Source organism: Manihot esculenta, chromosome 1, assembly GCF_001659605.2.
Source record: "Manihot esculenta cultivar AM560-2 chromosome 1, M.esculenta_v8, whole genome shotgun sequence".
Taxonomy (NCBI): domain Eukaryota; kingdom Viridiplantae; phylum Streptophyta; class Magnoliopsida; order Malpighiales; family Euphorbiaceae; genus Manihot; species Manihot esculenta.
The window spans coordinates 7,984,420-8,009,639 of record NC_035161.2 but is presented as its reverse complement, the minus strand read 5'-3'; the positions used below and the strand labels follow the sequence as shown (position 1 = coordinate 8,009,639).

The 25,220-nt window shown below is 38.8% G+C and overlaps 3 protein-coding genes across 3 annotated transcripts; all 3 read right to left on the bottom strand.

The window, feature by feature from the left end:
* Window positions 1-4,413: 4,413 nt before the first annotated feature.
* LOC122721573 lies at window positions 4,414-5,444 on the bottom strand. Its single transcript, XM_043949667.1, has 2 exons — window positions 5,423-5,444; window positions 4,414-5,059 (listed from the first exon to the last, which is right to left on the bottom strand). Exon 2 carries the CDS (start codon window positions 5,053-5,055, stop codon window positions 4,441-4,443), a length of 615 nt encoding a protein of 204 aa, XP_043805602.1. The 5' UTR covers window positions 5,056-5,059; window positions 5,423-5,444; the 3' UTR covers window positions 4,414-4,440.
* Window positions 5,445-17,443: 11,999 nt separating this feature from the next.
* On the bottom strand, window positions 17,444-18,318 carry LOC110607350 (receptor-like protein EIX2). The gene is made up of 2 exons (XM_021746441.2): window positions 17,692-18,318; window positions 17,444-17,555 (listed from the first exon to the last, which is right to left on the bottom strand). The coding sequence occupies exon 1, from the start codon at window positions 18,260-18,262 to the stop codon at window positions 17,696-17,698; it is 567 nt and encodes a 188-aa protein (XP_021602133.1). The 5' UTR covers window positions 18,263-18,318; the 3' UTR covers window positions 17,444-17,555; window positions 17,692-17,695.
* A 4-nt stretch (window positions 18,319-18,322) lies between these two features.
* LOC110607338 (receptor-like protein EIX2) lies at window positions 18,323-21,990 on the bottom strand. The gene is made up of 3 exons (XM_021746427.2): window positions 19,270-21,990; window positions 19,007-19,075; window positions 18,323-18,940 (listed from the first exon to the last, which is right to left on the bottom strand). Exons 1-3 carry the CDS (start codon window positions 21,988-21,990, stop codon window positions 18,323-18,325), a joined length of 3,408 nt encoding a protein of 1,135 aa, XP_021602119.2.
* Window positions 21,991-25,220: the final 3,230 nt, after the last annotated feature.

Here is a 25,220-nt window from a genome sequence, read left to right as displayed (position 1 = left end):
ATCAGGATCTAGCTGAAGGATCTTAGAAGTTTGTGGGTTGATTGGGTTGAGGAAGAAGAGATTTAGATTTAAAGAAAAGGAAATTTTTTTTTTATTTATTTATTTATGGGCTGGGCCCGATAATTCTCTCCTCCTAAAAGAAATTTCGTCCTCGAAATTTACATACCTGGTGAAGGGAATAAATGTGGAAATTGAATTTGCATATTCTCTTCTTTTTCCCAGGTAGCTTCTTTAGCAGAATGATTACTCCATCGAACTTTAACCAGGGGTATTATCTTGCTCCTTAAAACCTTATCTTCTCTGGCAATGATCTCTACTGACTCTTCTTCATATGTTAAGTCTTCCCTCAACTCGATAGGTTGTTTCTGGAGGATGTGGGAAGGGTCACTTCTATATCTCCTTAACATGGATACATGGAAGACATCATGAATCTGAGATAGCTCTGAAGGTAGTGCTAAACGATAAGCAACTGGTCCAATTCTCTCTAAAATCTCATATGGTCCAATGAATCGCGGACTCAATTTTCCACGTTTGCCAAAACGTACAACCCCTTTCCAAGGAGAGATCTTCAGAAATACCTTGTCGCCAACATTATATTCAATATCCCTTCTCTTCAAATCTGCATAACTCTTCTGTCTGTCTTGTGCTGCTTTTAATCTACTTCTGATCATCTGAATTTTATCTGTAGTGTGTTGTACTAGTTATGGACCTTCTAATTGTCTTTCCCCTACCTCATTCCAACACAATGGCGTTCTGCATCTTCTCCCATATAAAGCTTCATAAGAAGCCATGCCGATACTCGAATGATAACTATTATTATAAGAGAACTCCATTAAATGCACATACCTATCCCAACTTCCTTTAACTCCATCACACAAGCTCTCAGCATATCCTCCAAGGTCTGGATAGTTCTTTCTGATTGACCATCAGTCTGAGGGTGAAAGGAAGTGCTAAACTTCAACTTGGTGCCTAAAGCATTTTGCAAGCTAGGCCAAAAACGAGAAGTGAATCTTGGATCTCTATCTGAAACAATAGAAACTGGAGCACTATGAAGTCTTACAATCTCATTGACATAGATCTCTGCTAACTTGTCTAAAGAATAATCCATTCTGACAGGCAAAAAGTGTGCTGACTTGGTTAATCTATCAACTATCACCCATACTGCATTATGTCCATGCAAAGTACGAGGTAACCCAGAAACAAAATCCATAGTAATGTGTTCCCACTTCCATTCCGGAATAGGGAGCGGTTGCAGCTTTCCTGTTGGATGTTGATGTTCTGCTTTAATCTGTTGGCAAACTAAACATGTAGACACAAAGTCAGCTATTTCTTTCTTCATACCTGGCCACCAATAGTTTTCTCTAAGATCTCTGTACATTTTTGTACTGCCTGGGTGCATAGAGTAAGCAGAACAATGGGCTTCCTCCATAATCTCTCTCTTCAAGCTTTCCACTCTGGGTACACATAGTCTATCACCAAACACTAAAGTTCCATCCTCCCTTAGAGAAAAGTCGGTACGGGTGTCATTTCTTACTTCATTCCTGATCTTACTCAACTGCTCATCTTGACTTTGGGCATCTCTGACTCTTTCCATCAAAACTGGTCGAACTCTGAGAGTTGCTAACAATGCTCCTGCATCATCCACTACTAGTTCTACTCTTAAAGATCTGATCTCTAGTAACAAAGGAAGCCTAACTGTTTTGAGATAAGCCAAATTACTAAAGGACTTGCGACTAAGGGCATCAGCTACCACATTAGCTTTACCTGGATGATATTCAATGGTACAGTCGTAGTCCTTAAGTAACTCAATCCATCGTCTCTGCCTTAAATTCAACTCCTTCTGTGTGAGAAGATACTTCAAACTCTTGTGATCTGTAAAAATCTGACAAGTCACGCCATAAAGATAATGCCTCCATGTCTTTAATGCAAACACAACTGCAGCTAATTCCAGATCATGGGTGGGATAATTTAAGTCATGTGGTCTAAGCTGTCTAGAAGCATAAGCTATCACCTTCCCATGTTGCATGAGTACATAGCCTAAACCCTTGTGAGAAGCATCACTATACACCACAAATCCATCTGTACCTGAGGGTAAGGTAAGAACTGGAGCTGATGTGAGACACGTTTTAAGCTTCTCAAAACTCTCTTGACATTCATCTGTCCATTCAAACTTTGCATTCTTTCGAAGGAGTTTAGTCAATGGTGCTACAATGATGGAGAAATCCTGAACAAAGCGACGATAATACCCTGCTAAGCCCAGAAAACTTCTAACCTCTGTAACATTAGTTGGAGGATCCCAATTGACTACTGCTTCAATCTTCTTAGGATCAACCAAAACTCCATCTGCTGAGATAACATGTCCCAAGAAAACCACCCGATCAAGCCAAAACTCACATTTGCTCAATTTAGCATATAGTTGTTTATCTCTCAAAATCTGCAATACTATTCGTAAATGCTTCTCATGCTCTTCCTTGCTAGGGAATATACTAAAATGTCATCAATAAACACAATAAAAAAGCTATCCAAGTAGGGCTTGAACACCCTATTCATGAGATCCATAAAAGCAGGGGGTGCATTAGTTAACCCGAAAGGCATAACGAGGAACTCATAATGCCCATAACGAGTTCTAAAGGCTGTCTTGGGTATATCAGACTCCTTGATCTTCACTTGATGATAACCAGACCGCAAATCAATCTTAGAGAATACTTTAGCACCTTGAAGCTGATCAAAAAGATCATCAATGCAGGGTAAAGGATACTTATTTCGCACTGTGACTCGATTCAATTGTCTGTAGTCAATACACAACCTTAAGGAACCATCCTTCTTCTTCACAAATAGCACAGGGGCTCCCCAAGGTGAAACACTGGGTCTTATGAAACCTTTATCAAGTAGCTCCTGCAATTGTGCTTTTAACTCCTTCAATTCTGCTGGAGCCATTCTGTATGGTGCCATAGAAATAGGAGCTGTAACTGGATTTAAATCAATAGAGAATTCAATCTCTCTATCCGGAGGCAACCCAGGAAGCTCTTCAGGAAATACATCAGGGAACTCGCTTACTACTGGTATATCTTCCAATTTAGGTCCTTCCCGACTACTATCCATCACATAGGCTAAGTATGCTTGACAACCCTTCCGAAGCAACTTCCTAGTAGTCATGGTAGAAATCACATAAGAAGGAAGTAAACGCCTCTCCCCAAAGAAAGTGAACTTGGATCCTTCTGGACTATTAAATACCACTGATTTCTCAAAGCAATCTATTGTGGCATGATGACGAGATAACCAGTCCATACCTAGGATGACATCCAGATCTTGTAGACACAAAGGAATTAGATCCACTAACAGCTCATGTTTGCCCAACTTAACAACACAATCCCTATACACATATTCACATATTACAGAATCCCCAACTGGAGTACTCACAGCTAATCCACAGTCTAAAGGTTTTAATTCTCTATCAGCATGCTTAGAGAAGGATTGAGATACGAAAGAGTGGGTGGAACCAGGATCTATAAGAATGTGTGCATCTTTATCGAAAATAGTTAACATACCAGTCACCACCTCTGGAGATGCTCGTGCCTCCTGCTGTGTCATAGCAAAAACTCTGGCCTGAGTGCGAGGTCTGCCAGGTTGCATCGTTGGTCTAGACTGAGAAGATGAAGTAGCTCCACTGGCTCTGCTTGTGCCAGGCCCAACTTGTGCTGTAGGTACACCCTGTGATGGTGTCGTACCATACCCTAGATTCTGAGGCGCCACTGATCCTTGCTGAGAACCACTGTCTCTGGCTATCAGCAATGGACAATCTCTCTTAAAATGGCCCGAAGAACCACATTCAAAACAACCCCTATCGAATTTTCTGCACTCCCCAGCATGATGTTTACCACAGGTGGCACATTGAGGAAAATGTCTCTTCCTTTGTTCAAACCCAGAAGCATATCCTTGTCCTTGTCCACGTCTCTGTGCCCCAAAGGAACTACCCGTTGGTTGTGCTACTGAGCTCTGACTGGACTGTGGTCGGGCAACCTGCTGCTCTGTGTTAACAAAAGAACCTCTACCACTACCACTGTATCCAGCTTGGGGCTGAAATGAACTGCTCCCTCTCTTAGCTGGTCTTTCTCTGAACCCCTGTGAGCCCTGCAAATGCTTTCTACTCATCTTCTGTTCATACTCTTTCTCTTCTTGCTTAACTTTTTCAACATTCAAAGCTGCTTCCACCAACTCTCTGAAGTTATTGCCTCTGAACCAGGTCATAGATGATCTGATATTAACATGTAGACCCTGCCTAAATCTGTCACATTTTGCTTCCTCAGAAGGTAATATATCTGAAACAAAGCAATAAAGATCGTCAAACTTGTCAACATACTCTCTTATTGAGAGGCTTCCCTGAAACAGCCTAAAAAAGGCATCCTATTTTCCTTTCCTGTAACTTTCTGACAAATATTCCTAGCGAAATTCATGTATAAATTGATCCCAAGTCAGTCTGACTCCATGTCTACGACGAATGCCATCAAACCAAGCATCAGCCTTACCCTGAAGTAAACCATGTACATTTTCCACCTTCTCTGGATCAGTCAACTTCATTAATTCAAACACTTTTAGCACTTTCTTTAACCATTTATCTGCAATGTCAGCATCAGAGGAACCATCAAAATCATAAGCTCCCAAACGTCTAGCACGATCCACTATCTCCCACGGATCTCTAGGTTTGGCTGTAACAGTTGCTGTAACTACTTGTGCCACAAAAGCACCCAAGTCTGCATTTATCTGGAAAGGATGGGCTGGTGCTACAGGTGGAACAAAAGGTGGAGCTGCAGGTGCAACAGGAGGTGCAACTGCAGGTGCCGAGGAAGGCGATGGTGTAGTCGGATATGCCCCTGACTCAACACCATGAGAGACAGATTCTCCATGTCCTTCTCGGCTCTCAGATAACTCATGATCTGCCACCCCTTGAAGAGGCGGAGGTGCAACTGTAGGATCCCTAGGAGGTCGACCAATATCAGCTAATCTAGCTGTACGAACACCACGGCCCCGACTTCTATTACCTACTCTGGGCGGCATTGTCCTACAAACGAAAATATGAAAGGAATTATCAAAATATAATTAAAAATACTAACTCAAGGAAAGTCTACAGAATCTATAACCTAGGCTCTGATACCAAAAATTGTCACACCCAAATCCCAAACTGTAGAGACTGATATGACCCAGAAAACTGACAGAACTTCCCCTGATAGTTATACATATAAAAACATGTAACCTGCTATAATTTCAAATTATAAAACATATAAGAGAAAAACTGATAGTTGGACCTGTCAATTCATAAAATATTTACACTCAACCAAATACCTTTTCCACTGGGCTGTACAATCTATACATGATCTATCAAAATTACAAACAGTAATAACAAAAGACCTAGGATTGGTCCGACCTCCTCTAGACTCTGAGTGGACAATGTGGACTACACTACCTGAAGCTGTCTGCTGGGACTGTGCCACCGGGGCTGCTCTTGGACATTCTCGAGACATATGCCCCTCCTGACCACATCTGTAACAGGCTGTCATCCCAAACCGACATACTCCTCTGTGTGGCTTACCACACCTTGCACAAACTGCATTGTTTGCACCAGAGCTTGAGCCACTCCCTAATCCCAGACTGGACTTAACCTTGTTCCAGAACTTGTTCTTCTTAGACTTTCTGGGACCTCTGTCCCACTTCTTGCTACCTGAAGTTGCTGCACTCATTGAAGAAGAGCCTGGGGTCTTAAAACCAGAAGGTTGTGCCACTGACTGTTTAACTGTCCCCTGAACGATGGCACTGGCCTCCATTTTCCGGGCCATATCCACTATGGCATGGAAGCTCTCCCTATCTGCTGACTAGATCAAGGAGGAATATCTGGAGTGGAGTTTCATGATATACCTCCTTGACCTCTTCTGGTCTGAGTCAAGGTTTTGCCCTGCAAACGGCAACAGCTCCAAGAATCTGTCTGTGAACTCCTCTACACCCATCTCATCAGTCTGCCTCAACTGCTCAAACTCTATCATCTTCATCTCCCTTGAACTATCGGGAAAAGCCCAACCTGCAAACTCGTTTGCAAACTCTTCCCAAGACATGTTGTCCACTCTCGGGTTCACATAATTCTTGAACCACTCTCGTGCCTTTTTGCACTTAAGCGTGAACCCGGCCATCTGAATGGCTCTACTGTCATCAGCCCCAATCTCATCTATGATCACCTTAACCCTTTCAAGATACACAAATGGGTCATCCCCTTTTTCATACTGGGGAGCACCCAACTTCATGTAGTCGGTCATTTTGACCTTGCTCCCACAGGCTGAGCTAGGTCTAGGAGGTTGAGTAGCTGGGGCTGCTGGTTCTGCTGGAGGAGGAGGAGGTGCAACATCCCCTGGGGTAGGGTTTGCTGGATTTGGATAGTGAGGTGGAGGTGGATACATTGGGTACTGTGGGTATGGAGGATAATAAGGTGGGTATGGCATCTGTGTGGGATAAGGGCTAAAGCTATGGTAATCCGATGTGCCTCCCATCGAATACCCAGGGTTTTGTGAGAAGGGTGGGTAGTAAGGTGGCTGAACAAATCCCGAGGCCTGGGTGCCTCCTTGGGATTCTTCCATTCCTTCTTCTGACATGCTAACTCCCAGACTGCCATCCCTCCTCTACTCTACATCCATATCATCCCCCATGTCCTCTGATACTCCTCCCTGAACTGTTCCTCTTACTGATCTGCTTCTACCTAGATCCAGAGACCTTCTAGGGTCTCTTACTGCTCTTTCCCTGCTAGACCTGCTTGACATTGCCCTAAGCAATGCTGGAGGACGGGCGCTCGTGCCCTCATCCTCAGGTGGTACTCCAGTCAATCGTGCAGATCGACGAGTTCCTCTCATCCTATTTCTGAAAGGTAGCACATAGCAAGCAAACATTAGCATCATATGGTTCATGTGGGCACACATGAACCCTCATCACATGCATATCATATCATATCATTAATGCACATGCATATAATCATGGCATTTCACATCATCAAACAAGACAGGACTCCACATCCTATCCTAGTGGACATGATCTTCCTATTGTGCTTGACCTTCTATAACATCTATGAGCCCGACACTCTAGGTCCGACCATATGAACCTAGGGCTCTGATACCATTCTGTAACGACCCGAAAATCGGGCCGCTACCGGCGCTAGGATCCAGATCGGCTTAAGGCCGCCGGGACCCGTAGCAAGCCTGACATGTAACCTGTGAACCTGTTTAATCCCATACATGATCAACATACATACATAAAATTTAAAACTTCTCCTTTCAACATACACCAAACTCAACCTGTGCATGCACTATACAAAGCATAAACAGAAAACATGATCCCTCTGTGGGATCTCATCAATGCCCCAATGGTATACAACATGTGTTGAGTTGGCTAAACATAAACATCAATAATATTAAGATCATGTTTCAAAAAGGGATTACATTATACTATGGTCAAGCACACTTCTAACCTTAATATCATTACATTACATATCTAAACATCATTATACAATCTATCATGTCCACATTCTAACTATTACAACCATAAGACTTCATTACTCTTCTTGACTTCTCTGTCTAACCCGTACCTGCAAACCTGGGGAATTTGGGAGAGGGGTGAGCTACTAGAGCCCAGTGAGCAGAATCATAAAGCATTTAAAACACATGCTATCATGGAATGCATCACATCACAATTAATCATATCAAGGATGAACTTGTCACCATTTAGCCCTCTACATATTCCAATCATGCCAGGGGCGTAGTGCAAACCACACCTGGTCTTTCTCTTATACATAACATAACATAACATACATATTCCATGGTGCCGGGGGCGTAGTGCAGGCCATGTCCGGTCTTTCTCTTACATAGTGCCAGGGGCGTAGTGCAGGCCACATCTGGACTTCCATATCATATCATCATGCCATAACCTATGAGGGCTAATGGATCATTCAACACTCATCCACATCAACAACATATTATGCAATGCAACATATTCGTGATTTCTAATGCAAACAACCTAAAATATCACATGGCATCCGTGATGCATGAACATGCTCAAAAACTGATTTATTTATTTAAAAGCATAAGAGTTATTCCACTCACCTCTGGCTAGCTCTGACACTGACTCATTGCTGAGGTCCCCGGTTCCTCGGGTCCGAACCTACACAGGTGGACTCAAATGAGAGACCAAACAACTAGAACATAACTCTGAAAACATCCCCCAAAAACCCCCTAAAACACCTCAAAACAATCATGCAAAAACATGCAAAGGAAGGCTGGACAGGGCAGTTTCGGTGGCACCTTCGGCGGCCGAAAGTCACTCTAGAGCCGAAACCCAGGCAGGTTTGGCGGCACCTTCGGCGGCCGAAAGTCCCAGACAGAGACGAAAGTCTCTTTTCAGGGGCAACTTCGGCAGCCGAAAGGCCTGCCTCCCAAGCCATGTTCGGCGGCCGAAAGTTCCTTCGGCTGCCGAACCTGGTTTCTGCCAAAGGGCAGAAACTTGGCTCCCTTTGCACAAAATCTTCTCCCTTCCATTCCAACATGCATATAACTCACCAAATCATGCAAATATACATACATTGGCTCCTAGGGGTTTCAAACTACCTAAAACCCCAACTACAACACACAACAACAACACAATCCAACATACATTGCTCAAAACATAACATTAACTCAAAAATCTAACTATGAGCTAAACATGCATTCTACCCCATAGATCTTGCATAAAACTTACTTTAAACATAAAATGAGCTTAAGATCGGCTCTTACCTCTTGAAGATCGAGAGAGAGACGTCCTAAACTCGGAGGTGGGAGATTTTGAGTTCTTGAACCTCAAAGCTCCAAAACTTGCTTAAATCTCTTCAAAACGACATAAACCTTGTTAAAACATGAAGGATTGAAGGAAAATCATAAAAAATGAACCATGGAGGAGCAAGAACTCACCGTGGCCGAAAATGGGGAGAAAACTCGCCCGTTTCGGCCATGGAGCTCTTATATAGGGGCTGGCCAGTTCACGTTCGGGGGCCGAACGTACCCCCACATCTCATGCATGTTCGGCGGCCGAACATGAGGTTCGGCGGTCGAACCTGGTTTCTTTCAAACACAACTTTCGGAGGCCAAAAGTGCTCCCAAAACCTATCCACGTTCGGCAGCCGAACATGACTTTCGGCGGCCGAACCTGGTAAAGGTTCCATGGTCTTTTTCATTTAAAAACTCAAATTCATTCTTACTTAAAAATCATTAAAACATGAAAACAGTTGTGAAAACATGATTTTGCCCTTCTAGAGGTTTCCGACATCCGAGATTCCACCGGACGGTAGGAATTCCGATACCGGAGTCTAGCCGGGTATTACACTGGGTTTCTCTCTAATGAGTCCGGACCCTCAGTCAGCCCGGCCTACTTCAACCGTGAGCTGGATGGTGTGCTGATGGATTAGCTTATATAGTGAGCTCTATTGGATTTTGAGCTTGACTCTTTTACCAGGGTTCGACCTCTGCCTCAGTGCTAGCGGCTATCATGCTTAAATTGCATATATATCACAAACTTTAATTATTAAAAAATTCTTTAAATTCAAATCATTTTATTCAAATTACAAAATGTATAATTTTTTATAAAAAAATACAATTTGAAAAAAAATAGAGATTCTATAAACATTTTGATAAGCCTTGTAACGACCCGAAAACCGGACCTCTACCGGCGCTAGGATTCAGATCGACTTAAGGTCGCCGGGACCCGTAGCAAGCTTGACATACATCCTGTATACCTGTTAAATCCCATACATGATCATACCGAATATATAAAACTGTAAACTTTTTCTTTCAGACACCAAGCTTAACCTGTGCATGCACATACTCATAAACATAAATCTCACACTGGAGTCCTCATCAAATGCTCCAATGGGGTATCATAACATACATTAAGCTTGGTTTACATAAAATATTATAGAAACATTACATAGATCATGTGAAAGAAGGGATTAACTATACATACTAGGGTCAAGTACAGTTCTAATCCTCAATAACATCATTACATTACATCATATCACTATTCTTAACATTACATATCAAATCATCATGTCCACTACTATTCTATTACATAGACATCTCCTTTTACCCTTGACGACTTCCTGGATTGTCTCTAACCTGCAAACCTGGGGGTTAAGGGAATGGGGTGAGCTACTAGAGCCCAGTGAGCAGAATAGTAAAACATAATATTAAAATTCATGCTTTCATGACATGCATCACATCACAAACAAATCACATCAAGGATGGACTTGTCACTATAGCCCTCTACATAGTCCATTTGTGCTAGAACGTAGAATGGGTCCTGGTCTTTCTCTTACATGGTGCCAGCGAACGTAGAATGGGTCCCACTGGGCTTCCTCATCATATCATAACATATCATATCATCTCGTCTCATATCGAGGGCTATAGATCATCCAATGACCATCCACATCAATATCATATAATGCAATGCAACATATTCGTGAATTCTAATGCAATACAACCTAATATACATACATGGCATTCATTAATTTAAAATATAGTTCTATTCTACTCACCTCGGGCTTACTCAGAAGCAACTATCTCACTGCTGGGGTCCTTGGGTCCTCGAGTCCGAACCTACACAAGAGGACTCAAATAAGGGACCATACATAGACGAACATGACTCTAAACAACTCCCCAAAAATCCCCCTAAAACACCTCAAAATAATCATAGAAAACATGCAAAGGAAGGCTGAACAGGGTACTTTCGGCGGCAGGTTTGGCGGCCGAAAGTCCCTCCAGAGCCGAAACTCAGCCACTTTCGGCGGCAGTGTAACAGCCCGAAAATCGATACCCCTCTGTAACGGCTCCAAACTGCTCGGCGCTAGGATCCAGATCGGCTTAAGGCCGCCTAGACCCGTAGCAAGCCTGCTACTGAACTCTGTGTACCTGATTAATCCCATACATGATCCAACTAGAACGCTAGCTTTTAAAAACTTTTCTGAAAACCTACTAGGCTTAACCTTAAAACCACAGCCGTCAAGGCCTACACCAGTGAGCAACTACTAAACTGAAAACATAGAACCCATTCTTCGGGTTCGCATATTACAGGCTAGCCTTGGTTTCTGTTTTGGGTCAAGGGATTTACCCTTTCTTCCCTCTCTCAAATGGGTCAAGGGGTTTTATACCCTTTCTTCCCTGCTCACTGGAGTTTTATAAACACATCAAATGTTAAGCCCAGCTTGACACATTTCTCATCAAGAAACGGAAAACAGGATACATGCATACACTAGGGATTAAGCAACCACTGGGCAAAGCACAACGCTAGACATTATCTCATTATACTCTATCTCTTTACAACATGCTCTTTCCATCATAACCTGTATATACATCATGCTAAAACATATGTTCATACATCATGTCCACTACTATACTCTATAAACAAGCATACAAACAAGTATAACATAACATCCTTAGATCTTACATCATCTTGCATAAACATATACATCAAGTCTCTTTCTCTTATATACATCAATCTTCTTTACATGCCACTTTATCAAAACCTTGCTATGCTATTACAATACAGCCAAACACGGCAACCCATGCTCACTCTGCTTTTCTCATAGCTCACTCTGCTGAACTCTGGCCCTGCAAAACTGGGGTTAAGGGAATGGGGTGAGCTACTAGAGCCCAGTGAGTAGAAACCATAAAATAGTTCATTCATTATATGCTTTCATGGAATGTGTCACAGCACAAACATCTCACATCTCGGATTAGACATGATCCCAGAACTCCCTCTGTCGGTGCCCGGTCCCTACGGACTCCCAGGTCACTACATGGACTAGAGCCCGGCCCCTAACTGCGGAGCTCCCAAAGGTCTTATCTAGCCATAACAGGTAGCGGGCTACTGAGATCGCCTTGGTCCATCCCATCAACAATAATAATGCAATGCAGCATCTTCGTGATTTCTAATGCAATACAACCTAGTATCACATGGCATCCATGATGATTGTCTCATGCTCATACTGTCATGCTCTGTAAACATTAACTTTAAAACATGCATAGTTAGGTCTACTCACCTGAAATCAAGCTGTAGTTAACTCTGGGCCAACTCTCACACTGGAGCTAAACACCTCGCCTCAGGTCCGATCCTACACAGGTGGACTCACATGAGGTGCCAAACAATGCTAACAGAACTCTAACACATCTCGTAAACAACTCCCCAAAAACCCCCTAAAAAGATCCTAGAACAATCACACAAGGCATGCAAAAGAAGGCTGGACAGGACACTTTCGGCGGCAGGTTCGGCGGCCGAATGTCCTCTCCAGAGACGAAACTCGCCTACTTTCGGCGGCCGAAGTTCTTCTTTCGGCGGCCGAAGCCTTCGGGGGCAAGGTTCGGGGGCCAAAACACACTCCAGAGACGAAAGCCTCTAACCTTCGGCGGCACCTTCGGCGGCCGAACCTTCCCTCCAGAGACGAAAGTCCAATCCTTCGGGGGCAGGTTTAGGCAGCCGAAACCACCTCCTCAACACCTTCGGCGGCCGAACCTTCCTTTGGCGGCCGAAGCTGGGTTCTCCCGTTAGGCAGAACCTAGCTCACCTCATGCACAACTTCCCCCAAACCTCACTCAAACATGCATCTCAACACACATAACAAGCATATACTCAAATATATGCACAAAGGGGTCCAAAACTACCTAAAAACCCCAACAAACAACACCCATAACACATAAACATACTCATGCATAAAAACCCTAAAAAACATCCTTTTACACCTCACCATGCAACTCTTCCCTTTCCATCCATAAAAACTTGCTTAAAACACTAGAAAACACAAGGATCAACACTTACCTCTTCTAGCACAAAGGCTGGTGTGATCCTAGCTTCAAAACAAGCTTCAAGAACTTCAAGCTCCACAACTTACTCTTTTTGCTCAAAACCTTCAAAACCAAGGGAAAACTCATGAAAACCTTGCAAGATTTGAGGAAAACATCATGAAAACATCCAAGGGGAGCATAAACCCCACCTTGACCACAAAGAGAGCTTCCAGCTCCCTCCATGGCCGGTCCAAGGGGCCTAAATAGGTGGCCAACCGCCTTTCCTTCGGCTGCCGAAACTGCATGCAAAACCATGCAACGTTCGGCGGCCTAACGTGAAATTTCGGAAGCTGAACCTATAGCACTTTCGGCGGCCGAACCTGCATTTTGCCTCCTTGGTCTTTTCTCTTCAAAACTCATTCCCTTTCCTTTCAAAACCATAAACACTTATAAAAACATGTTGAAAACCTTGAGCAAACCCCGCAACACGAATCCGACATCCGAGATTCCACCGGACGGTAGGAATTCCGATGCCTGAACGAGCCGGGTATTACAGGCAGGTTCGGCAGCCGAAAGTGGTTCCAGAGCCGAAACTCATGCATGTTCGGCGGTAGGTTCGGCGGCCGAAACTCTCCTCCAGAGCTGAAAGTTCGGCAGCCAAAACATGCCACCACAGGCAGGTTCGGCGGCCGAAAGTGCCTTTGGCTGCCAAACTTGAGTTCTTCCATAAATGGCAGAACTCAGCCTTCTATGCACAAATGCCTCCCAAACCTTCAAAACTCACATCCAACACTTCCAAAACATGCATACACACATACATAAGCAAATAGGGGTCTCAAACTAGCCTAAACCCCAACCAAAACACATCTAGCATACATATACAACACACATTATCCATAAAAGCACATAAACCCTATTCGACAAACAACTAACCTAAACATGCATTTCTACCCCATAAACTTCATAAAACTTTCATAAAACATACAAGAAGGGTAGGATCTAAGCTTTTCTCTTGAAGATCGAGAGGAGAAACGATCCTTAACTTGGAGGTAGGAGAAATCTAGCTCCTTGGGTCTCAAAGCTCCACAACTTGATTTTAGCTCCAAAAATCTTCAAAACCAAGTTAAAAATTTGTAAAAATCATGAGAGACTTGAAGGAAGAACACAATATCGACAAGGGAGGACGGAGACTCACCTTGCCGGGAAATGGAGAGAGAAAACTCGTCCATTTCGGATAGGGGACCCCTTTACAGGCGGCTGGCCAGACCACTTTCGGAGACCTAACGTGCCTCCGCATGCATGCCATGTTCGGCGGCCGAACCTGGATTTTTCCTTCATTCTCTTTTTCCATCCAAAACTCAATTTCTTTCTTACTTAAAAACATAAAATACATAAAAATATTTTATAAAAAACATGATTTTACCCCTCTAGAGGATTTCGACATCCGAGATTCCACCGGACGGTAGGAATTCTGATACCAGAGTCTAGTTGGGTATTACAAGCTTGAACTAAATTATTTAATTTCATATTTTAAAATTGTTTTAATATTTATTAAAACGTCAAAATTTAGAAATAATTATGATTTTTCTAAAATAATTAATATTAAGTAAATGTATTTGATAAATATATATATTTTCACTTTGTATAAAAATAATTTATTATAAGATTTTCTAAATTTTTAAAAATTATAATTATTAAAAATTAAAAAAAAATATCATGCAGTTTCGATGGCCACTAATAAAAAAAAATATTATTTTTGTTACACTCATTCTCTAACGACGGATAAAACCCAAAAAATTAACAGAATTTTTCTTAATTATACCTATAATAAATATGTATAATATGTTATAATTTCAAAATATAAAAACATGAAAGAGATGACAGATAACTGATCTAATTAATTCATAATATATTTACATTACTATTTTCTATTCCCTCTATGAAGAATCAAAAGATTATATATACATCAATTAAAATACATCCATCAGTCAGCATATAATCTATAATTTATCTTCTAAAATTAAAAAGAACTTAGAATTGGGTCGACCTCTACTAGATTCTGATGGAGTGCTAAGGGTGAATCACCCAAAGAAATTATAATATTAAAAATATAAGAGTGAGTACAATTTATTCACAAGTAAATAAATAATAAAGAAAAATAGATAAATACAATTTAATTCAATTAATATAAATTAAGCTGAATAAACATTTTGCTAAGTTATCATTACTGTAATAATAAATATAAAATCATAAATGTGATAAATAAAATTTACATACACTCATAACATATTTTCTGTGGATAATATTGGCATCTTACGTATGTTAAAATAAAATAATAATAGTATAAGAGTAATGTTGGCATTTTAGACTCTACGATGAAAATGTTGATTTAAGAGCAAATGAAATACTAGTCAGAGCTATTTCAAAGGGTGATCACTTGGCATACTCCTCTGTATGTATATCAAGTGTTCCAAAGACAATATAAATATATACTAAACTGAAAATAAATCATTTGTCAGACTGTTATCTATTCAGTGTATTACATGATATAATCGGCTATTTATTCAGCCGTATTTTAAATTTTACTTTCATTAATTCAAAAAATACAAATTTATTTTATTCATTATCATTTTAAATAAATAAAATAATATATATATATATATATATATTTAAAAAATATTAATATTATATATTTATCTGTATTGAGGGCAAAATAAATTTAGAACGCATACTCTATTATCTATACTGAAAGTTGGATTCTCTTCTAAAATTTTTTAAAAAAAAAAGTAATATATCAAATGCTTAATTATATATAGTAAATAGCAAAAACATATATAGCACAAGCTCTTAAAGAACTAAGGCTAGATCTAGGATTCTGTAATTCTTTAATATTCCTAGCAATGACTTTTGAATAAGCTAATATGAGAATTTCTCGATTCGGTGATATACTTGAATATAGAATATGCACATTACTATTGGGATATCCGCACTAAAATATTCTTTCGCTACCAAAGCTTTGGAGTTCTATTCCTTCTTGCATTGCATTTTGCCTTCCCTTTCATTTTCAAAACTTCTGTCGCTCCCTCCCAACAGGAACGGAGAATCCGTCGCTGTCTCGGCTGTTGGAAAGCTTGATAAACAAATATTTTAAAATAAAAATATAAAATATAAAATGTAAATTTTAAATACTAAATATATATATTTTTTAAGAAAAATTCGTCAATATTTTTATAGAATTAGAACTCCTAAAATTATACAGACTAAAAAATACTTAATAAATTATTATAATATTATTTAGATTAATTTATAAAAATTATTAATTTTAAAAATAGAATTTTATTAATTAATTTAATTAAAATTTATTTATTTTTATTATTAAATCACAAAAAATACTATTTAATAATAGAGAAAATAAATTAAACTGTAATAATTTAAATAAATGAGATAAAATTCATTTATCTTAATATTATAATTTCTGTAAAAAATTATTGAATTTTTTTATAAGGATATTAGTTTAATTAAGGATTTAGCTGAAAAATTTGAAAGTTATGGATTGATTGAATTTGAATTGAAAAAGATTATTGATTATGAATTACGAATTACGAATTTGTTATATTTTTTAATTATTTTTAAAATTAATAAAAATATATAATTTATTGAAGAAATTTAAAATGTTTTATTATTGCATTCAAATATGAAAGTCTCCTCCTCCATCACAACACTTTCTTGCCCACCACAGATTATTGACTTTGAAATATTTATGTAATCCCTTTGGAATCGAAGTTCCAATTAAGTCATAAGTTTTTATTTTAAAGGTATTTATAATATAGTATTTAAGATTTAATAAAATTTAAACATTAATTTAGTTAATTCATGAGATTTTACTTTATTATTTAAATAATCATTATATTAAAATTTACTGGTATATCATTTCTATAAAAATAAATTTAAAGCAGTAAATTGTAATTATTTTTATAAATAAAATAAATATAAAAAAATTCGGTATAATTTTATATATATCGGTATAATTTTATTATTTTTTATTTTTATTTATATAATTTTATTTTTATATAAATAATTAAAAATTATTTATATATTTTATATTGTGTGATTTTTTTTAAATAAAAAAATTAGATAAACAACTAACTCAATTTGAAATATCCTGTGCAATTCAAAAAAAAGAGTGAGTCTTGTGAGGGCCGGAGGAATTTCTGTATGCTTCCATTGCTTTTCTTTTGTTTGGAACCACATTAGTAATTGCAGCCGTGAGGGAGGGGATTTTGGTAATTATACCCATCGTTGATTCTTTGGCTGCGGGAGAAGACGCACTTCCGGCGCCTGTAATTCATGCTGGATCACGTGCGTGGCACGAGGTTGGAAAATTCAGAGAGAAAAAAAGAAATTGCAAAAAATGCTAAAACTGGGTTTGGTTGTTAGAAATTATTAGATATATAAAAATTGTCGATTTTTATATTAAAATTCGTATGATTTTTTTTTAATTGGCAATTTTTATATTATTTTATAGCAATTTAAAGTTATTGTACAGAAAATTTAAAGTTATTAATATAGGAATTATCTTAGAAAAAGCTCAAGAATATCACACAAAAACACATCCCCTTTAAAGAAAATCTTCCAGCCTTCCAAACTTCAAATCTTGAATGGAGGAGGGGCTTTATTTAAATTTAGCTTAACATCTGCTGCAATCTCAAACAACCTTGAATCCTACATTAAACACTATCATCAACAATTAACATAGAAAGCATTATGATCATGTAATTGAAATTTCTGTCAATTTGCATCTCTAACAACAGTAATAAAGTATCCATGAATTATGAGTGATTAAATAGAAAGAACTAACCTTCTCATGCATTTCCTTCTAATTTGTTTCTGAGAAACTTTCTCTTCACTTGATTTGCCTTAATTGCAATTGTTACCCAAAGCTTGTTGTAGACTCTGTCAACTAACCCAAACCAAGCACACCTCCATGAGTCGTTGAAGTACAAGATGCTACAAACTCCAACAAATCCAGCCGCAAATCCCATTCCCATACCACCGTAGAACCAAACCATTTCAGAGTCATCTTTCCTCGTAGTGCCACCTTTTTCATGACCTTTAGGCAATACATCTGCATCATCTGAACAGTTATTCAATGGAGGTCCACAAAGTCCATCGTTGCCGATGTAGATGGATTTGTCATCCAAAGTCTGAAGTTGGTTTCCCTTTGGAATTCGTCCAGATAAGTGATTGAATGACAAATTCAAGTGACTTAAAAAGTTCAAATCAGAAATGCTGAATGGAATAGAGCCAGAAAGTTCATTGTCAGACAAGTCAAGTGATTCTAGTGAGCTTAACTTGCCAATGTTCCAAGGGATATGTCCATCCAATTTGTTTGTAGATAGATTCAGGTTCTGTAGACCTGAAAGATTCATCAACTCCTGGGGAATTTCTCCAACAAAGTTGTTTCCTGAAAGGTCAATGGAATAGAGAAATCAAAGTGTTCTAGTATATTGAAGCTCTATTCCTTTGACATAAACCTGCATATTCTCACCATAGACATCTCCTTCGAAAGACCCATCCAATGCATAAGAGTGATAGTCCCAAATTCCGTTGTTTTCGTGCGTAGAAATTGCAGTAAAATTGCCAAAACAAGTAGGAACGGTTCCAGTCATCATGTTGTTTGCCAAGTTCAATATGCGAAGAGAAGCAAGGTGACAAAGCTGCAAAGGAATCTCACCTTCAAATTTATTGGAGTGAAGACTGAGCATTTTCAATGCAGATAGGCTTTCACCTATCCACCAAGGAATAAAACCATCAAAAGCATTCATGCTAAGATCAAGAGCCTCCAAGTACAGTAGATTCCTCAATGACATTGGGATCTTTCCTTGAAGATTATTGTTTTGCAGATGCAGGGAAGCAAGAAAGTGTTGAGAACCCAAGGACATTGGAACATGGCCACTCAGCATATTATATGAAAGATCAATCACCGTTAAATCTCCCAAATTCCCCAAACATGAAGGTATTCTTCCCGACAGACGATTTCTCGAAAGAATAAGAATATTAAAAGAAACAATCCTGCATAAAGAAGCTGGAATTGTACCATTCAAATCCTGGAAACAATCACACAAAAACACATCCCCTTTAAAGAAAATCTTCCAGCCTTCCAAACTTCAAACCTCGAATGGAGGAGGGGCTTTATTTAAATTTAGCTCAACATCTGCTTCAGTCTCAAACAACATTGAATCCTACATTAAACACTATCATCAACAATTAACATAGAAAGCATTATGATCATGTAATTGAAATTTCTGTCAATTTGCATCTCTAACAACATTAATAAAGCATCCATGAATTATGAGTGATTAAATAAAAAGAACCAACCTTCTCATGCATTTCCTTCTAATTTATTTCTGAGAAACTTTCTCTTCACTTGATTTACCTTAATTGCAATTGTTACCCAAAGCTTGTTGCAGACTCTGTCAACTAACACAAACCAAGCACACCTCCATGAGTCGTTGAAGTACAAGATGCTACAAAGTCCAACAAATCCAGCCGCAAATCCCATTCCCATACCACTGTAGAACCAAACCATTTCAGAGTCATCTTTCCTCGTAGTGCCACCTTTTTCATGACCTTTAGGCAATTCATCTGCATCATTTGAACAGTTATTCAATGGAGGTCCACAAAGTCCATCGTTGCCGATGTAGATGGATTTGTCATCCAAAGTCTGAAGTTGGTTTCCCTTTGGAATTCGTCCTGATAAGTGATTGAATGACAAATTCAAGTGACTTAAAAAGTTCAAATCAGAAATGCTGAATGGAATAGAGCCAGAAAGTTCATTGTCAGACAAGTCAAGTGATTCTAGTGAGCTTAACTTGCCAATGTTCCAAGGGATATGCCCATCCAATTTGTTTGTAGATAGATTCAGGTTCTGTAGACCTGAAAGATTCATCAACTCCTGGGGAATTTCTCCAACAAAGTTATTTCCTGAAAGGTCAATGGAATAGAGAAATCGAAGTGTTCTACTATATTCAAGCTCTATTCCTTTTATATAAACCAGAAGGTTCTCACCATAGCTAGCTGTTAGAAGAGCAAAGGGTTCATCTTTAGTGTAATAGTCCCAGTGCCCTTTCTGCTCATGCATAGCAATTGCAGTAAAATTGCCAAAACAATTAGGTATGGTTCCAGTCATCTTGTTATTTGCCAAGTTCAATATGCGAAGAGAAGCAAGGTAGCAAAGCTGCAGAGGAATCTCACCTTCAAATTTATTAGAGTGAATACTCAGTATTTTCAGAGAAGATAGGCTTTCACCTATCCATGAAGGAATAAAACCATCAAAAGCATTCATGCTAAGATCAAGAGTCTCCAAGGATTCTAGATTCCTTAATGACATTGGGATCTTTCCTTGCAGAGTATTGTTTTGCAAATGCAGGGAAACAAGCGACTCTTGAGAACCCAAGGACATTGGAACATCACCACTCAACATATTACTTGAAAAATCAATCACAGTTAAACTTGGCAAATTTCCCCAACATGAAGGTATTCTTCCTGATAGATGATTATTCGAAAGATCAAGAATTTGTAAAGATCCACTCCTGCATAAATTAGCTGGAACGGTACCATTCAAGTAGTTGTTGGAGAGGGATAAGAGTTGCATACTTGGCATCATTTCACTGAGATTCTGGGGAATCTGGCCGTGGAGCAAGTTGTTGGAGATATCCAATATGGTTGCATCAAAATGAGAACAGGTTAAAAAACCATCAAACTGGTTAGATTTCAACGATATGATCCTATATTCGTTAGCATAAGTTGTGTTCAGTTTTCTGAATGTTGGCAAGGTCCCAAACAACTGATTATAAGATAAATCCAATCCTACAATATTGGAAGAAATATTTTCAAACCAGTCAGGGATGTTATCTGAGATGCTTGCATTAGACATTCCTAAAACTTTAATGCTCTTTTGTGTTTTGAGCCACTCTGGAAACGAAGGCCCTACTTCACAAGATGATAAACCAATCCAGTCAAGTTGAAAAGGAGGTATCCATTCGGGATCAATATCAAAAACTAAAGAATTCCCACCCGTATTCAATTTAATCAAGCTTCTCAGGTTTAACAAGTGAAGTTCAGAAACTTTCCCATGCAATGAATTCTTACTCAAACCTAGTGTTTCAAGGTTGTAAAGCTGTCCAATGGATACAGGAATTGAACCCCAGAAAGAGTTTTTAGAAAGAGAAAGAACTTTCAGGCGTTTAAATTGTCCCAAATTATCTGGAATACTACCAGAAAATGAATTGTTTAAAAGAATCAGATTCTCTAAACTGTTCTTGATGCAAGTGGATGAGTTGCCAAAAGTTCCGGAAATCTCACCGCTGAACTTGTTGTAACCCAAGTCTAGCTCAATCAAATTGCAAAGCCTGTTTAACGTGTTGGGTATGTTGCTTTCCAAAGAATTAGAACCCGCATAAAGGGAAGCAAGAGAATTAAGATTACTGATATCAGTGGAAAGAGACCCTCGGAAAGCACTAGACTGTAGAACAAGATGTCGAAGTTTGGTAATATTATATAACCAGCTTGGGATTGTGGAATGGAAGTTGTTCAATCCAAGGTTGAGAACCTCAAGAGATGTAAAATTGACATGTGAAACATCACCAATGATGGAAAGCTCACAATTCCACAATTCTAATTCTAGTAAAGAAGGAAGCATGTTTATTGACTGCAACCAATTGTCACACTTGTCCAGGACCACGTACGGCAAGTATAAGTATTTCAAAGAAGATGGAAAATGGAGGCTGTGGATTGCCAATGAAGGATTCGCACTGAGATCATAATTCCAACTGAGATCAAGATACTGCAAGTTTGAAAGATTTCCAAGATGAAGGGAAATGTTTCCCATGATGGACGCCCGAGAAAGAACGAGCTTAACTACATGACCGGTTATGTCATCGCAAGTGACTCCGTGCCATCTGCAGCAATCATCCCCCACCCATGAAGGCAACGAGTTTGAATTGTTGACGAGGCTTGACTTGAACTTCACAAGAGCTTCTCCTTCAGTCTTGATACAGCTTCCATTGAAATTATCTCCATTGCAGAAGGAGGAAACGCTTTGAAGCAGAATGAGCAAGGCAAGAATCTCAACAACATTGGCAGTTGATGTTCCCATAACTTCTCAATTCAAAAACAAACACTCTAGTTTTCAATAATGATATTATTAATTAATGTTCAATATAGTTTTTATTACATCAATTTATAAAAATTTAGAAATTAGTTTTCATTAATTTAATATTAATTTTTTTTTATAAAATGATCTTTTTATAAGGGTAATTACAATTTTTTATAATATAAAATATATAATTTTCATCTTCTGTAGACTTAGAAATTCATGCCTTTGGTACAAAAATTCCAATTAAAGCATTAATTAGTTCAACTTTCACAGGAATGGGATGGGTGCCAGGATTTCAACCTCATGACATTGACTCTACCAAACAAGGCCGAATAAACATCTCTAGAAATGGCAGAATTAATAATATTTTAAAATAAAATAAATAAACTCCCTTCAATAATTTTTTTGAGGTTGGATTTGATTTCTAATAGTTTTTTTTAAAACTGTTTAATTAGAGTTAATGTTTATACCAAAAAACTAATCTTCAAATAAAATTTAAAGTTATACGAATTGTCTTAATTTTTTATAAATTATATACTCAATCTTTCAATTTTATATTAATTATAGTAATATGCTATCAAATCAAATTGTCACCATGGCCGTAAACTTTCCTAGCAATTTCTTTACTGTAAATGTCCATAGAAAAAAATTCACTTGAATTGCCTTCTTAGAAAATATATTTATTCTTGGAGAGTAGCTTGGAATTTTGAATCATCCAGTGCCTTTGGTACCAAATTTCCAATTGAAGCATACATTATTAATTCAATTGCTGTCAATTTTTTTGAGATGATATTATCAGAATTTAACTTTTTTTTCTCTCATTTGTGATTTTTATTTGAAATTTTTAATTAATTTATAATTTTTTTTAAACTCAAAAAATCAAATTAAACAATAATGGAAAACATCATTTCCGACTAATAAATAGTACGTTCAAACAGATGAAATATCACTAGAAAAAATAAATTACTTAGTGTAACTAGCATAATATATAATTACTCTAGATAGCATATGAGCAACCACATTAACTTGTCATCAAATTCAAAGTAAAGTCCAATGAATACCTAATAAAAAAAAAGAAATTTATTTTAAAATCAACCTTTTTGCACGTGAAGTTATTTAAATCAGGAAAGACCCTCTCTTAAAGCCTCAAGTGAAGGAGGAGCGAGTAAATCCTAAAAGATTTCTAAAATTCCAATGCAAAAGTTTGTCCGATCATTTTGGACAACAACAGTATAAAGTGTACACTATTCTTGAGTATGTAGGGTTGCATCTAATTACATTATGCTCTATTAATTGCAGGAGAACTCCAACCTTGAATATGTAACTCAATCACATAAAATTAAAACAGATAAACAAGAATAATCGAGATCTTTTTTACAAATTACATAAAAATTATAGCTTTGGTCAAATTAGTTAAAGTTTCTTCTCTAGTTTTCAAGGTACAAAATTTCAATTACTTAATTAAATTGATCTATTGTGGATTAATAAATAAACTAGAATATATAAGATTGAAATTCAACGAATGCCTTTAGATGATTTGAAATCTAGAAAGAAATAGGATTCTGTGTATATGAGTAAACTTAATCTGAATAGGTTGTGCTCCCCTCTTTTATTCATTTTTTTTTCTTATCTTCTAGTGACACATAACCGCCATCCTGCTATAGTACCACCTATCGCTGTCACACAGAGTCGTACGTATGGGCATACCTGCCTGCCCATCATCGTTAGACGGCCATTTAATTCCCCTTCGACGCTCCTGCTGATAGAGTCATGGCATAGTTGGGCCTGCTCGCCTACTCCCCATCACGTCAGATGAATTGGGTTCCTCTCTAATGAGTTCGGGCCCTCGGTCAGCCCCGCCTACTTTAACCGCGGGCTGGGTGGTGTGCTGATGGATTAGCTTATGTAGTGGGCTCTGTTGGGTTTTGGACCTGACTCTTCTACCAGGACTCGACCTCAGCCTGGGTGCCAGTGGCTCAGCGGTCATCAAGTGCCCCTTTACCTCCTCATTAGTTATTCCATATTAATGAGGGGGGTAAATCCCTAGGTCTCAATTATGACCGCGCGGCCGTAGGGAGGCTCCCATCAAAAAGTCTCTTTCCTGCCTTTACCCATTTCAAATTCATACCTTCAATTTCGCTTTAGACTCTTCTCTTGCTTTTCTTCCTCAAATCCGTCTTTTCCCCTCTCTGTAAAATTTTCCCGAGGTACGTCTCCATTTTCCTGATGGCCACCGTTAGAATCCCTGATATTGTAGGTCTGAGGTCCACGGTCACCCCTTCTACTCTTTCCAATTTTTTCTCCGTCGACTACATAGACACCTCCATCTACAGGATTAGGGCTCCTCTTCGCAATGAGAGTATTGTTCTTCCTGTTCCTCCGCCAGCAGGTTTGATACACCCTAACAAGGTCGTAGCTTGATCTTCTATGTTAAGCAACGCGACTTCGGATTAACCTTCCCTTTCTCCTCCTTTTTTATCGAGGTCTTTCATCACTTCGAAGTGACTCCTTGCATGCTATCTCCGAATTCTATCCTCTTCATGTATTCCTTCGAGTCCATAAGTCTGTATTGGAGTTTTGCCCCTTCTGTCATTCTGTTTTCTACCTTTTTCTGTTTAGTTCAAGCAAATTACGGGTTTTACTACTTTGCTCCCCGAGAAGGGTTATGCATCTTTATGGGGTACAAAGACTCAATAAAAGGCTGAGCTGAGGCCTTTGTGGTGGTAAAGCTAAAGGAGGGCTTTAAGATCGATTGGGATGTTGTTCTCTCCTGGAGGGAGGTTCCCCAATGCTGTAACGACCTTCATCGGTTGCCTTTGGTGGACCAGATCTGTCTTCTTCGACTGACCTCTATTCAAAGGAAGCATAATGTCAAGAAGTGCATGTTCGTATCTAGTCTCTGAGACTACTAGGAAGCTAGTACTCGTTAATGACTGTTTTCTTGTCTTTTTCTTCCCCCCCCTTTTCTTCTTTTTCCTTTCCAGTAGCGTATTTTCATTTCATTGTGTTTGGCCTTGACTTGGGTAGTTTTTTTTTTTTTTAGCTTCCTCCGTGCCAATGGACAAGATCAGGCCTCCCAAGAATTTCACCATGTCCAAATGAGCATGAAGGCCACTCTAGAGGCCTTTAAGGCAGGTCGGTCAGTTGCAGATGTGCCATGCGAAGTTTTTTATGTTGTCACTCCTACTGTGGCAGGTCGGACTGCTTCCCCCGCTTCTTCTCAGGCGCTG